The 16,942-nt window shown below is 37.0% G+C and overlaps 1 protein-coding gene across 1 annotated transcript in view; it reads right to left on the reverse strand.

Moving 5' to 3' along the window:
• Positions 1–12,929, reverse strand: part of tinagl1 (tubulointerstitial nephritis antigen-like 1) — a 37,556-nt gene extending 24,627 nt beyond the window's left edge. The window contains exons 1-3 of the mRNA XM_067411427.1: positions 12,792–12,929; positions 7,438–7,754; positions 2,613–2,679 (exon numbers count right to left, since the gene is read on the reverse strand). Of these exons, the coding sequence (XP_067267528.1) occupies positions 2,613–2,679; positions 7,438–7,747 (377 nt within the window). The 5' untranslated portion in view covers positions 7,748–7,754; positions 12,792–12,929. The remainder of the gene's footprint in view (positions 1–2,612; positions 2,680–7,437; positions 7,755–12,791) is intronic.
• Between the last annotated feature and the right edge of the window lie 4,013 nt (positions 12,930–16,942).

A 16,942-nucleotide genomic window follows, 5' to 3' on the forward strand; every position in this document is an offset into this window, starting at 1 on the left:
TTTTGAATGCATGTAAACCTATCGCAAGAGACTCCAAAACTAAATTAGAAGCCTTTAAAATAGCATAATAGGGGCATTTTAAACTTGAGCATGTTATCTGTCCAACTATGAATAACGTCTCAAATCGTGAGTGTGGCATGGAGAGCTTTGCTATTATTTTGCCTTGCAGACAATAAAATGGTGGCGAAAAAAACTATCTTTTTTATGTGAGCCAGTAGGCAATGACTTAGCAACCACCCTGAACACCTAAGCAACACCATAGTAACTGTATGGATTCATTCTCTTCTTTCCGTCAGGTGACACAAATTCAAAGTCTTTGCACTAAAACTTCACACAGTACTTCGGATTGAGAAATAAATTCACACACCAGTGCACACATGCTGGCTGAAAGTTACAAAAGGTCTTTAGAGTGCATAGGTGTCAAGTGACCTGTTGTCAGCAGGAAGCTGAGTTTCCCATTCTGTCACGCTTCACTGTAACACTCAAATCAGCATCCTGATACAAGCCTGATGGTCTCCGACATGCCCCCTGTTACAGAGCAAACATATTTATGTGCTTTATCTGTGTTTACATTTCAGAGTAATCTCTAAAAGATGACAGCAGGTTGAATGCACAGGCTCCGGCAGGTGGGAAATATAGGACCTATAGATATATATATATATATATATATATATATACAGTATATTAGTGCTGTCAAATCGATTAATGGCATCTTTTTCCATTAATTGTAATAATCCTGTGAGATTTTTGTATGCGCAAGGAGTCAGTTTTGCTCCAAGAAGAACCTAAATGAAAAGCTACCTGAAAAACTATGCTCAAGTTAAAAAAAAAAAAAATAAAATATGAGGCTGTGAGCTGCAGGTTGCCTTGGATAAAAGGCTTTGGATTACTGACAAATTATAAATATTTCACATTCCTCTCATAACTCCAGTTACTACAAAGATTGCGATGCTTATGGCTGTAACATTTACACTGATAGTGGCAACGTCACTGACTGAGGTGCAGATCCTACAGGAGTCGCTGGGTCTACGGCAGCTACATGCTAAACCTATGGCCTAGTCCAGTGAAGCTTTGGCACTGGGGTAAGAAATTCCTGCTTTCTTATTTTGTCTAACCATCACTAGTTTCTCACAAACAAGGCAAAATATAGTGAAACAGCAGTTTATGACAATGGAAGGTAAGATGCTTTTACGTCAATAAATACAATCTATCTTAGTCTTTTGATTCTTTAGGCACTATAGGTAAATAACAATAAAATAACAAAGTGCAGTAATCTTTGTGTACTGTATAGATACTAAAATACATTAAAATATTATGGTAAATGCAGTATCAAGAAGCATAACCAGCTATATGAAATAACTGGAAGCTCATAATTGTGATTTTATTTCTTGCAAATGTGATCTTATTTTTCATAATTGTGATTTCATACATTTAAAAATATATATTTTTAATTTCACTCAGAAAATGCTTGTAAGTTTCACAAACAATTACAAAGAAATGGCAAGTAATACGTTGAATTAAACAAGAAATTTGAAGTAGGAATTTTTTACACTGTAGTCACAATACCTTTAAATTATTTTTTATTTTATTTTATTTTATTTTTTATTTTATTTTATTTTATTTTATTTTATTTTATTTTATTTTATTTTATTTTATTTTATTTTATTTTATTTTATTTTATTTTTTATTTTATTTTATTTTATTTTATTTTATTTTATTTTATTTTATTTTATTTTATTTTATTTTATTTTATTTTATTTTATTTTATTTTATTTTATTTTATTTTATTTTATTTTGCATGTATGGGTAGCTGACACCCGAGTGTTTTAAATTTAAGCAGCATGTTGACTTGTACTGGAGAGAATCGTTCACCAATTATCTATAATTTTCACAGCAGATCTCAGCTGGAGGTTTTGTAGCACGCATGAAGAGCTCAGTCAGTCAGCTTTAGTGCGAATCACTGCCTCTTCATGCAAAACAAACAAACAATCTATAACCAATAAACACAAGGGTTACTTTACAACCAAAGCAGATTGTTTACTAATGCACAATCTATAGCAAACATAATAATGTATTCTCACATACTGGTCATTAATCAAGAAGGTTTATGTGTCCACTGACTCCTCAGACAGTGAAAGGGAATGTGCTTCGAATATGGCTGGTGAGACGGATTAGATTCTATGAGGAGAGCTAATCCTATTAGTGAGGGGTCTTATGTAAAGGGAGAGAGACACGCGGTAAATATTGTGGATGTATATGATCCTGCGGTGTGTTGGTACTGTTCAAACTGTCGGGATCACAAGGGCATGAAGGTGAAGCACATGTATGGATTTCTGGGAGCTCAGGAATGTGTGTAATCTCTTCAGGACCCGAGGGGTCCGACTGTCCTGCCCTCTGAAGACCGGTCAAGACTCTCTCGTCTCTGGATAAATCCTGCCAACATGTGTGTTGATGTAGGCAACAATGGCCTTGGATTGAGACATCCAGAGTGACCTTGAAAAGGCCTATGTACTATGAAAATATTGGCTTGGAGAAAGAAAGAAGGAAAGAAACAGAGAGAGTGAGAGAGAAAGGATGATTTGCATGTAATTTTGACTAGATTTCAAACTCACCATAAATTACAGTTCTCTTTGTATGTTGCTCCTGAGTGAAACCTGTGTCCGTTCCTTTCACAAGAACCTGAAATCATCAAACATCAACGATTATGAATCAATCTGCAGGAGATTAGAGGAAGAACAGTGGCTAACAACTACATACATACTAAACATTTGGATTAAAAGTTTGTTCTTTCATTTATGTCTGATGTAGACTGTAGTGCCCGCAGTGGAATGCAGTTTCCTTGGCTTTCCTTTGCTTTCCCAGAGACTCTGCTGTCATCATGCCTTGACAAGATTAATCAGAGATTGCCGCATTGTCTGGCTGGAAGTGGGTAGGCCATCTTTCCTCTCCTCCTAATACACCGAGTACAACTATCAAACTACTATAAGTATACATTTAAGAGGAGCGTATGCATATGCCAGACGGCTACATCCGATTATCACCTTCTGACACGGAAACAGACACACACAAAGAATCTCAATGTCAATAAAAATCATTTTGAAACAAGGATGTAACCATGTCTTGAATGTTGAAAGGTTTTTTTTACTCAACACGCTGCTGTGAGCAAGTAAGACATGCCGCTGCTCGTGAACACATGGATGGCCGTTCCTGGATGCTAGTAATTACAAGTTAAAGGATTAGTTCACTTTCAAATAAAATTTCCTGATAGTTTACTCACCCCCATGTCATCCAAGATGTTCATGTATTTCTTTCTTCAGTTGAAAAGAAATAAAGGTTTTTGTTGAAAACATTCCAGGATTTTTCTCCTTATAGTGGACTTCAATGAACTGCATTTCAGTGCAGCTTCAAAGGGCTTTAAACGATACCAGATGAGGAATAAGCGTTTTATCTGCTTATGGAAAAAAATGAATTGGCGTTGCGTTCGTTCCGTAAGTTGAATAGGGAAGGTGTAGGACATACAGCGTAAGCTTTTTGAAGAATATGGAAGTGCGGTTTTGGCGGAAGCACTTGGAAGGCGATCATTTGTTTATATAAAGCAAATACATTTAAATTTTTTTTCGAAAATGACCGATTGTTTCTCAACCGTTTGGTGCCCATTGAAGTCCACTATAAGGAGAATAATCCTGGAATGTTTTCATCAAAGACTTTAATTTCTTTTTGACTGAAGAAAGAAAGACATGAACATCTTGGATGACATGGGAGTGAGTAAATTATCAGGAACATTTTATTTGAAAGTGAACTAATCCTTTAATAAGGTTATAAATATGGATATTTTTATTAAACAAAATGTATCACTTCACTTCAGAAGGCTTTAAAGGATTAGTTCACTTTCAAATGAAAATTAGCCCAAGCTTTACTCACCCTCAAGCCATCCTATGTGTATATGACTTCTGATGAACACAATCAGAGATATATTAATAAATATCCTGACGCATCCAAGCTTTATAACGGCAGTGAGAGGGATCAGCGAGTATGAGCTGAAGAAAACGCTTCCATCCACATCCATCCATCTAAATCAAAGCGATTAACAAGTTTATATATTTAACAAGTTATGAAGTAAAATATTTAACTTCCACCAGACCGCCTTCAATATTCAACTTATGAAGAAAGTGTAAAACTCTCGCTTACACTACGTCCTACACCCTATTCAACTTACGGAAAAAGCTTAACTGACATGATGCCAGTTTACTCTTTTTGCGTAACTTGAATACAGAAGGCGGTCTGGCGGAAGCTAGATATTTTACTTCATAGCTTGTTAAATATGAATATTTATCTTACACAAACGCATCGCTTTGCTTCAGAAGGACTTTATTAACCCTCTGGAGCCGTGTGGAATATGTTTATGATGGATAGAGACAATTTCTTCGGATATAGTGAGCGGGATCAATGAGTATGAGCATTGATCCCGCTCACTGCCATTATAAAGCTCAGATGCATCAGGATATTTATTAATATATCTCTGATTGTGTTCATCAGAAGTCATATACACATAGGATGGCTTGAGGGTGAGTAAATCTTGGGCTAATTTTCATTTGAAAGTGAACTAATCCTTTATTAACCCCCTGGAGCCATATGGATTACTTTTATGATGGATGGATGCACTTTTTTAAAATCTTGGGTATCGTTCACTCCCATTAAGCCTGGAAGAGCCAGGATATTTTTTAATATAACTCCGATTGTGTTTGGCTGAAAGAAAAAAAGTCCTATACACCTATAGGATGGCTTGAGGATGAGTAAATTATGAGATCATTTTCATTTTTGGGTGAACTACCCCTTTAATGTCATTTTAAAAAGTTAAGCTTTAGCTAACTGGCCAAAGTTCTTGAAAGAATAGGAAGCATGAACTATCAGATGTTATTTTTACTGTAAATGAAAGTGGCTTTCCAGAGAAAACATTTACTGAGATTTAGCAACACTCTCAGTCTGAGTAATGCTGAGCTGTGATCCGTGAAGTCATACCTGCCCTATAGACATGACTGTCCCTCCTTTAGCAAACACACATACCTGTTCTGATCCCTCCCTGCCCGCAATCACCCTTTCCACCCCTTTCCTCCTCGTACATTACAGGCATTCTTTCTGCTGACCTCCATTCATTGCTCCCTGCCTTCCGCTCCCCTGTTCTGCTCTTTTCACGAGAATGTCACTGTTCTCTTCCCATTATTAGGTTCATGACTGAATATTTACCACCTCAGTGGCACTACCGCAGTGAGGAACATGAAGCAAGAACGGCAGGAAAACATTAACACAGAAAAATGTGGACTTGGTTTTCCATCACTTTTCTAGAAATAACTAACCTTTTCTTAACAGTGTAGACTTCAAACATTGGCTAAGGGCCAAAATTGTTCCCTATGCATACCAATGGATTTAATTTGGCTTCCAGCATGAGTAATCCCAAACTACATATCCTTTCTATAGGAGAACAAGATTGTATGTCTTTTTTCATTGAGGAAACTCATTTTTCTCACAAAAAAAAAAAAAAGTATCACACAAGTAGTCTGTATGGCTCACTCACCATATTTCAAATCTTCAGGAGTTGATATGATAGCTTTGATTAAGGAACATACTGAAATTTAAGTTGTTATTGCCTGAAGATCTTGATATTGGCCGTACACTCTTAAAAATAATGGTTTTCAAAATGTGTTTTGGCAGTGATGCCATAGATGAACCATTTTTGTTAACCTTGCAGTCATCAGTTCTTCAAAGAACCATTTTTCTTTAGTTTTAATAATCTAAAGAACCTTTTCCATTATAAAGAACCTTTTGTGGAATGGAAAGATTCCAAGGTTCTTTATGGAACCATCAATGGCAATAAAGAACCTTTATTTTTAAGAGTGTAGATACACTCATGAGAGAAGCAGCAAAGACTGATTCATGAACAAATCATTCTTTTGAGTCAAAACTTTTCAATGAATCAATTCATCTAGTTCACAGAAGTGCTCATGAATAAGATTGGTCCGGTTATCAATTTCTCCCAAAATCGCTTTCAAAAAAGTCAATTCACTCAGTGGCCAAAGCCTATTTTCAAAGTCTCTGGGCAGACAAAGTCTGTCTCAATGGGGAAATACTGAAATTGCCAAACTCACATTTGAAAATAAGATATAAAATCAGCAATAAAATCTTAAAGGTTAGTGTTAATGTTAGTGATAGTGTTAAAAAAAGCATATATTTCAATTTCAACTTTTTAAGTATGCAAGATCTTTTAAAATGAGTTAAAATGACTTGTACAACCAATTTGATTATACTTACAATTTAAGGCAGCAACTGAGCTTAAGTTTTTAAGTTGAATTATTGTTTTTTTTTTTTTTTTTTTTTACAGTGTCACTATATAATAATATAATAAGTTGTGATTGACAGTTATTAGAAACATGACTAAGACTTTGCTACTAGAGACATTCCCAAAGCTTCAAGGATTAGTTCACTTTAAAACAGAAATTACCCCAAGCTTTACTCACCCTCAAGCCATCCTGTATATGATTTTTCTTATTTCTGATGAACACAATCGGAGTTATATTAATAAATATCCAGACGTGTCCAAGCTTTATAATGGCATTGAGTGAGGATCAATGAGTATGAAGCTCAAGAAAGTGCATCCATTCCTCATAAACGTACTCCACATGGCTCCAGGGGGTTAATAAAGGCCTCCTGAAGCGAATACATATTTAACAAATTATAAAGTAAAATATCTTGCTTCCGCCAGACCGCCTTCCATATTTAACTTAGGATGAAAGTGTAACTGCTCTCGCAGTTCAAAATGCTTACGCTATGTCCTACGTCCTTTATAATGGATGGATGCACTTTCTTGAGCTCATACTCGTTGGTCTCGTTTACTGCCATCTTAAAGCTCAAATGCATCAGGATATTTATTAATATAACTCCGACTTGAGGGTGAGTAAATCTTGGGGTAATTTTCCTTCAAAGTGAACTAATCCTTTAAATCTGAATTCGGAAAGGCATGGAAAAGGAATAACACATTCTACGGAGTACATTACTGTACATCAGATTTCACTTATCATGTGAAGATAGTAAGGAGAGATGACTGACAGGACAATGTCAAAGGATTTGGTTCACAAAATGTCCTGAGTATCTCTTTTATCTTGTAAAATGTGTGGCCAGTACTGACGTTCCATATACACAGAGTTTGCATTCAAAGCTCCCTGATGAGCGAGAATGCCAAAGCATTGAATTATATTTTTTCCTCCCTATAGTATTCGACTTGGGACACATCCCTAGCTACTACCATGGGATATGCTATACCTGGAGCCATACATAGGCATAGGCAGTTGACATGCTTATTTCTTTTTCTCAATCCCCAGTCTTTGCTGCATGGACAAGAACAAACAGCACAGTCTTCAGAATTTACTTTGTCATTCAACTTACTGGGAGGGTATGGAGGATTTGTTCCCAGGCAGTGGCTCCAGAAGTCAGGGCAACAGTCGGACACGGTGCGGTTGCAGAACAGGTCGCAGTAACAGATGGTGTCCAGGTAAGGCACAGTGCACTGGTCATTTCGGCCGGGGCAGCAGCCTCCTCTCCTCTGGCAGTAGGAGCCAAAGGGGTCCCGGATCCCCCCGCGGTGCAACGGTCTGGCCAGTTCTCTCTTAGAGCGGGACTGAGTCCTCGCTGACATTCCCCCTTCCGACAGCAGGAGGAGCGCTGCAATGGCGGCCAGCATCAAGAGCTTCAACATTGCTTATCTGCCATAAAGAAATCAATACAGCAAAACATCAGCCATTAGGGTCAACTTTCAAATCAGAATTGAATTCAAAGCAACATTATGCTCCATCATGCTGCAAAAAATAGATATGATTACAAAAACAGCAAAAACAGAAATGACAGATACTGGAAACAGAACTTTGATGGAGTGTTAGGCAGAGCAATGCGATTCCTAATGGCGATCATTTGTTTTCTGCTTTCCTGAAGCAGACTGAGCCAACAATCTGCAATATAAACAACACTGATAAACAGACGTTCCTCTTGTTCTTATTTTAATAATGCACTCATCCTGCAAATACAATAACAGCACAGCGGTAGATGAGCACAGACAGACGAGGTCACAATATCATGACTTGGATGATCCATATGTTGAGGTGTGTCTATAGGAAGGGTGCGGTCATGTGACTCAGGCCTCAAGTTAATGTAGTCTTTATTTACTTGCTAAACTGTCCAGGAAAGACTCACAGCAGTGACTACTGCTATGTAAATATAATCTTATTCATGGAAAGCATTGTCTATATTTGATCTCTCTTGAGACATTGCGTCACGTTTATAATATTTGAGTTATGTGTAAACAGATATTTGCAGCACAGTTATCATGTCAAGATACTTGGCACCGCCATGGATCACATACTGAGCAGTACAGCACAAAAAAAAATTTCTGTGAAAACTATAAAAACCCATTAATTAACCAAAACATTACATAATTCACTTGGAGTGTTTACATTTAAACAGAAATCTAGAAATCTGCTTCATATTTGATTCAACATGTTCCAAAGCTGTATGTAATTGCTTATTTATTGTGCAAAAATAATTGATATTTTGAGTTCATTACGCTAATCTGTTAAGTTACCTGGTTCTCTTGAAGAGAAATGAGGATTAAACTATAAAATGGTAGCTAATATAACTTTTCACTCTTGTTTAGTAAGATGTGCTTGTACTAAAATGCCAGTTTAAAGGGATAGTTCACCCAAAAATGAAAATTTGATGTTTATCTGCTTACCCCCAGGGCATCCACGATGTAGATGACTTTATTTCTTCAGTCGAACGCAAATTATGATTTTTAACTGCAACCGCTGCCGTCTGTCAGTCAAATAATAGCAGTGATTGGGAACTTGAACAATAAGAGTCGAAAAAACTTCCATAGACAAATCCAAATTAAACCCTGCGGCTCGTGACGGCACATTGATGTCCTAAGACACGAAACGATCGGTTTGTGCGAGAAACCGAACAGTATTTATATAATATTTTACCTCTAATACACCACTATGTCCAACTTCGTTCAGCTTCCGGCTAGTGAGGTCTGATCGCGCTCTGACAACGGAAGTGATGTCTCGCGCTCATTGAAGTATATGGGCGAGACATCACTTCCGTCATCACAACGCGTTTTTTGACCTCACTAACAGGAAGCTGAACGAAGTTGGACATAGTGGTGTATTAGAGGTAAAAAATTATATAAATAATGTTCGGTTTCTCGCACAAACCGATCGTTTCGTGTCTTAGGACATTAATGTGTCGTCACGAGCCGCAGGTTTTAATTTTGATTTGTCTAAGCAAGTTTTATTTACTGTTATAGTTGAAGTTCCCATCTACTGCTATTATTTGACTGACAGACGGCAGCGGTTGCAGTTAAAAATCCTAATTTGCGTTCGACTGAAGAAAAAAAGTCACCTGTCTTGGATGCACTGGGGGTAAGCAGATAAACATCAAATTTTCATTTTTGGGTGAACTATCCCTTTAAGATGTATGTCACTTTAAAAACAAGTGGTTTAAAAAAGGAAAATGGACCCATTTATCTTCATAGGGCAAGAAAGGACAGAGAAGCTGACATGGTGGAAAAATCACTATCAAACTAATGCAGCCAAAACTTATCATTGTTAAGGAAACAGCAACTTCCTGTAGTCAAATCCAAGGCAGTCGCACAAACAGGGTAAGGCTGTCTTAATAAAGCTGTCCTTTTTGATATCAAATAGCACATTTTTATTTATACACAAAATGGGCCTCACGAGCATATGCATTTGTATATTATATTATTTAAAAATGCATTACATATCATGATAGATGGATGGATGGATGAAATAGTAAAATATTATTAATTCAAAATAAATAACTGTTTTCTATTTTAAAAAATATTTTAAAAAGTAATTTATTCCTGTGATCAAAGCTGAATTTTCAGCATCATTACTCCAGTCTTCAGTGTCACATGATCCTTCAGAAATCATTTAAAGGTGCTACAGAAGATCTTTTCATTGACTGAGAAAACAAAGACTGTTTCTGAGTTTTTGAAATGAGCACATGCGTAAGAACAACCCCCCTCCTTCACAGCTCATTTCCAGGGAACGCCTCCCAAAACTTGTGCACGAGTATTGGAACCACCGGCATTCTCTGTGTCGTGTTAGTGGATTCATTATGTCAGACTCACCGCAGGTAACTCATAATCTGCAGTTGTTACTCCTGTCTCCGGACAAAAACATTGCATGCGGCGCCTGTGGAGTGTGGAAAGTTACTGGAGCGCGCAGCCGCGCACGTCTCTCACAAGGAACGTCACGGCAGTGATTGACAAGCCAGAGGGCCAATCGATTGGCTGATGTTTTTAAGGCCCTACCTCGTGCACAGATGATGTATATTAATATTATTCCTTTCAGTGCACCTAATAAGTAGTCTTTTATCAGTTAGTAAAGACAGTTTCAAGTAATATTGCAAAAATTTATAAAACAAAACATCCTCTGTAGCACCTTTAAATATGCTGATTTGCTACTCAATTATTATTTTTACTGCTGAAAACGTTTTTTTGATTAATATTTTTGTGGAAACTGTGATATATATTTTTCAGGATTTTTTGATGATGAAAAGTTCAATGAACAGCATTTATTTGAAACAGAAATATAAATATTACTTCATTTCTGAAAGATCATGTGACACTGAAGACAGGAGTAATGATGCTGAAAATTCAGCTTTGCATCACAGGAATAAATTACATTTTAAAATGTATTAATATAGAGAACAGTTGTTTTAAGTTGCGATAATATTTCACAATATTACAGTGTCTATGCAGCCTTGGTGAGCAAACTAGACATCTTGCAGAAACATAACAAATGACTTTAGAGTTAAGTAGCCTTTTTTTTTTTTTTTTTTTAAATGTGATTGAGGCACCCTTCCTCCTCTTCCTCATTTAACTGATTAAATTACTCCTCCTCACTTTCACTGATCCTCCTCCCTCAGAACAATGTCTTGAGATCACACATAATTGCGCTCAAGCTGCCGTTGTGGTCTCAGGTTAAAAAGAGCAGAGCCTTAACAAAGACGAGGAGGCGGCGAGCAAATTACAAAAAAAGCATCATTAATTACCCAATCAGCCCACCAGGCACAATGTCCCCCATACGGACAAAGAGCAGCCCCGGAAACAAAGTCCACTGCTGTGCAGTTTTCTGCATGACTGTGCCTTTAGCTGACCAGAGCTCAGCCTCAACACACACTGAAACATATGGCAGCAGTGTCGCAGTGGCATTTCAAAGACACTCTCATTGAGTGAAACAAATGCACGCTTGACCCCGTCGTCATGGCGATCACTCCGGAAAACATCAGTGATGATGTATCTACAGTGATACATTTGGCTTTTGAGAGCTGCCTCATGCTCGCCTGTTTCCTCACAGCGTGTAGAGACGTGTTGACTTTGACATCACAAACAGCCCGTAGGAAGCTGCTACTACACTCATTTCACCAAGACTTACATCAGTGCTTTTGATCACACCATTCAACCGATGAGCAGATAAACAGAATATAGTATTATAGTCATATCTCCAAAATCACATACAGAGCAGACTAACCGGTCTTGTCTGCTGGATTTTTATATTACATTTACCTATAAAAATGAAGCTTGACTAGCTTTAAAATATTCCATTATAATTGTAGAAAGATTTGTCATCACAACATTTTTTTCTTTTGTCAGATCAAATTAGATAATTGATGTGGTTCAGATAACATAATATCTTGAGTTTCTGTTGATTAAACCAATCACTTTCATTGTATTAGTTCAATTTTTTATATTCAATGAACTCAAAATTAAGGCAACCAGGTAACTTACTTTTTTAAGTTAAACCAACAATTCTATTTTACAATGCGGACTTTGAGAGCAGGTCAAAAAGCTTCCATATACAGTATTAAATAACAGACAGATAGCAGACGGAGCAGACTTTCTAGCAGTTTCCATGCTTATCAGCTATGACATGATTCTTGAGCTGTCAATGGAGTTTAACACTTCCATTGTAGCTTGAATCAGACTTCTGATTTACATGCATTACTGAATGCAGACACCTGTAAGGGATATTTGCTTTACACTTTATTTTGATGGTCCATTTTAGACATTCTACTAACTATAAGCATCTACATGTCAACTAGCAGTCATTAGAGTATTAGTAGACTGCCTGCTTAATATCTGCTAACACTTTATTTTGATGCTCCCAACAGACATTCAACTGACTAGATTCTTATTCTACTTATTCTGCTTACCCTAACAGTTTACTAATAATCTAATGAGTTGACATGCAGTTGCAAAGTTAGCTACTCATAGTTAGTGTAGTGTGTAAGCAATTACTGAAATGATATGTTAAAGTATATGGCTTTGTACATCAATAATGATTATTTTAAGGCTTTGCAATGTAAGAATCATAATAAAGTACATGAACACATTAATATGCTACTAAACACTAACAAATACTAACAAAAAAATGATATAGGCTAGGCTTTAAGGTTGAAGACTGATGTAGAATATTCTAGAATCAATAATAGTAAAATGACTAAAAATGCTTTTAATTTTATAACTTTAACTACTTTTACTTTATGAAACAAAATCCTTGCTACATGTAAAGAGAATAATGATTGTTGGATAGAGTCGTACACTCTGTCTGCTGCTCTTAACTACGCACCTGTCTGACATACTTGCATTAGAAAGGGAAGGAGGAGGTTACACAGAAAGCACGGGATTTAAAAAGCTGGAGAGAAGAAAAAAAATCCCCCACCTTGTTTGGTGAAATAAAATCCTTGTTCTGGTTATATCCAGTGAACAAAGCGTGAGCAGGTCTGTTTCAGCTACAGGTCAAAGTACTGAACACTCACTCTCTTCTGTCTCCTGTCTGGCCTCTAGTAATGCTCGGATTTTCCCTCTCTATATAGAGCCCTCCGACCCACCCCTCCTGCTTTTCCCTCCTTCTTTTACTTTCTGTCCCTCTTTATCCCTCCCACACACCCAGACACAACACACACACACACACACACACACACACACACAAACACAGAGCTACTTTAGGTTAAACTCCTTTCCTGGAGATTCTGACTGCTTGTCAAACTTATCGTTCCATGCCACACTTTTCCTGTTGGTTAATTCAGTACGGGTCATTATGTTATCTGTCCCACACTGCTGTACCTCTCTTTCTTTATTTCTGTAGCAGTACACAGAGGTCATTTCAGAGGTACTTCCCTCACCACCTGCTGGTCAGTCAGACAACTACATTTATAATTCAGGCAACTACACATCAACTGCTGGATTAGCTTCAATAAAGTTGAAAAATAGAAAAATAAAGTGAAAAAACCTACATTGTTATAAAATAACATTGTTTAGAACTGGGGGAATTTTCAATTTTCAGAGTTGGGATATATCCTGGCAACTGATTTTGATTACACAATTTAACACACATTTATGCAAATCTTGCAATTTACATTACAACATGAGCTGACATGCCCTTTACAGCTTCGACAAGAGGATGCATTATAGTACATGAGGTCACCGGTCCAGCTATATGATCAGCTGTTCTGCCTTTATTTCTTTTAATGACCCTACAAGTTTGATTTACCCATCAAAATATAAGGAAATATTTTACATTTTTTAAATATAAGGGAAGAACAAAACACTAAACTTGGTTAAGGTGTTTATCTGACAAAATTTGGCAAAAAAAGCAAAAACTACAGCTACAGGTTTTATTTTACAATGCAAAAAAATGCATAAAAAATCAAAAAGCTCACGGGAAAAGCATACATTGACTACAACATAATCAATTATTAATATTTAGTTGGTTCTCTCTTGTTTTTGCATGTGTTCATAATTTCTTTGTATGACAGCCAGGCCAAAACTTATGTCACACAATTTGGCATGTTACATTGCGTTTATCACAAATAAAACAATTGACTCCAAGTACAACTAGCAATACGAGTACAAAATCTTTAACAACTTTCTAATAATATTTGAATAAAGAGTGAAGATGTCAATTTTCCAAAGCTGGAGATCACTTTTGGCCACTACCATATATATATATATATAAATATAACCATTATTATAATCCATAGGAATTAACCTAGCATAGAACATTGTTTCATCTCACGCAGGCGCAGAATTGACGTGCCACTTTGCCGTCGGCTGTCAAGCGTTGGTTTGGTGCATCAGGCCAACTTTGGACACAGACACTGCCGACGTGAGCCAACCCCGCAGTCTGCTTTCATCACCACTAATTCATCGGCGTCAGCTTGGTGTGTTCCGGCCTTAAAGTTGTACCCCTAAAACAAAATATTTATTTTCAAAACTAAATATGGTTATATGAATATATGTATGTATATATACTTAATATATACATGATATATTAAGCAGCAAGTGAAGATTTTGTCCTCAAAGTTGATGTGTTAGAACCAGAAAAAATGGGTAAAACTGTAGCTCTTGTGGGGTGTTCCTGGTCTGCAGTGGTCAGCATCTATCAAAATTGGTCCAAGGAAGGAACAGGAACTGGTTCTGATAGAAAGGTGTCAGAAGACACAGTGCATCACAGTTTGTTGTGTATGGAGCTGCATAGCCCCAGACCAGTCAGGGTGCCTATGTTGACTCCTGTCCACCGCCGAAAATCGCCAGCAGTGGACATGTGAGCATCAGAGCTGGACCACGGAGCAATGGAAGAAGGTGGCTTGGTCTAATGAATCACGTTTTCTTTTACATAACGTGGATGTAAAAGAACACATGACACCAGGATGCACTATGGGAAGAAGGCAAGCCGGAATGGAATGGTTTGAGGAGCACAACAACGAGTTTGAGGTGATGACTTGGCCTCCAATTTCCCCAGATCTCAATCCAATCAAGCATCTGTTGGATGTGCTGAACAAACAAGTCTGTTCCATGGAGGCCCCACCTCACAAATTACAGGACTTAAAGGATCTGCTGTAAACATCTTGGTGTCAGATACCACAGCACACCTTCAGGAGTCTTGTGGAGTCCATGCCTCGATGGATCAGGGCTGTTTTTGCAGCAAAAGGGGGACCAACACAATATTAGGAAGGTGGTCATAATGATATGCCTGATCTGATATATGTATGTATGTATGTATATATATAATTATATATATATATATATATATATACACACACACACATATAGGTGGTCAGAGGGATGTGTATATACTAAAAAATGCTGGGTTAAAAACAACCCAAGTTGTCAAAATGGACAAACCCAGCAATTGGGTTGTTTTAACCCAGCGGTAGGGTTAAATGTTTGACCAACCTGCTGGGTAGTTTTATTTAACTCAACTATTGTTTAAAAATTACTGTATTGCTTAATTAAAATTAACCCAAAGTATGTTGGAAATTAACATTATTAATGTTCAATGAATAATTATTAAACAATAAACATTTATTAAATTGCTTATTAATAAATTTATATTAATAAACTATTAAATTTATATTAATAAAATATTAAAGCTTATTAATAAACATTCACCTTTTGTCTATTATTGTTGTCTCTAATTGCATCTGGTTTTTAATTTCCCAACTATTTTGGGTTCATTTTAAACTAGCCATATAGCAATTTTTAAACAATAGTTGGTTTAAATAAAACTACCCAGCATGTTGGGCAAACATTTAACCCAACCGCTGGGTTAAAACAACCCAACCACTGGGTTTGTCCATTTTCAAACCAACTTGGGTTGTTTTTAACCCAGCATTTTTTAGAGTGTATATATATATATATATACACACATACACACACAAACATATACGTGTATATTGTACGTATACGGACCAAATACAAATTTGTTTGACCTTTTGAGGTTGCGGACCAACACCCTCTTTCGCTGACCATTGAAAAGAAAAAAAGAAGCAATTTTTTTGCACCCTATTCACAATTGTGAAGATTCCAAAAACAAACATCAATCCACATCACAACTTTGCATGCATGCTCCCTCTTGTGACTACATGCACTGACCTACACTGGCGGTATTGTTTGACATACTCATGTGAGTCATATACAGTAACCTCCTACATATTTCTGTAATATTACATTAAAGCTGTTAGAATGAATGAGTCAGTTTAGGAGCCCACCACATATTTACATAGCCACAGATGTGAGCAAAGAAGCATGCATCCGCCTGTGCTGAGATAACTCTGAAGGTCCCTACTGGCACCCATTCCATTCATTAGCCTTTGCTATGAGTTACATGGATGTGTGATTCAGAGACTATGCATAATGATTCACATAATGCACATGACACAAGACCTGTGTGTCAGAAATTGGATCGGTTTTCCATCAAGACTGAAAAATCAGTTCCCAAAAACTCTGCTGATAGTGCAAGTGTCAAAGAAAGTTGGTGAAGGGTCTGACATGTGTCCCATCGTAAAGTCATTCTGGGACAATATGTCTCCTTCAGCAGAAGACACCCACAAAAGACCCTCAGAACAGATGCAATGTGTCAGCATGACAACAGGCTCTCAATACTCCCCTTTAACAACTGCTCATGTGTGTTTGTTGGCATGTCTAAGTGTTCAGTAGCCTATGAGAGCCCCAAATGAGTCAGAAATGACAGAAGCTCATGAAGCGGTTTCAACTACAAACTCAGATGCTTGTCGAATGGACAAAGTGTCCTGAATCATTCTCGTGGAAATATCCAAAGGAATTTGGCTTCAGTTAATGTGTCCCAAGAAACACTGCACCCACAATTTTAGGTCTTCATGTTCTAGATTTAAAGAGGAAAGAGAAAAACAAAATATGTGTTTGTTCTCAGTGATGGATATTCAATAAAATACAATGGAAGTCAACTATAAGAACGCAGTTGCTTGGTTATTTGGTCGCTCTCAAATCATTTCTCTCTTGACTCAAGCAATTATGTGAGTTTGGGGACGGGACTATGCCTGACCACTCATG

Source organism: Chanodichthys erythropterus, chromosome 15 (assembly GCF_024489055.1).
Source record: "Chanodichthys erythropterus isolate Z2021 chromosome 15, ASM2448905v1, whole genome shotgun sequence".
In the NCBI taxonomy this organism is placed as follows: domain Eukaryota; kingdom Metazoa; phylum Chordata; class Actinopteri; order Cypriniformes; family Xenocyprididae; genus Chanodichthys; species Chanodichthys erythropterus.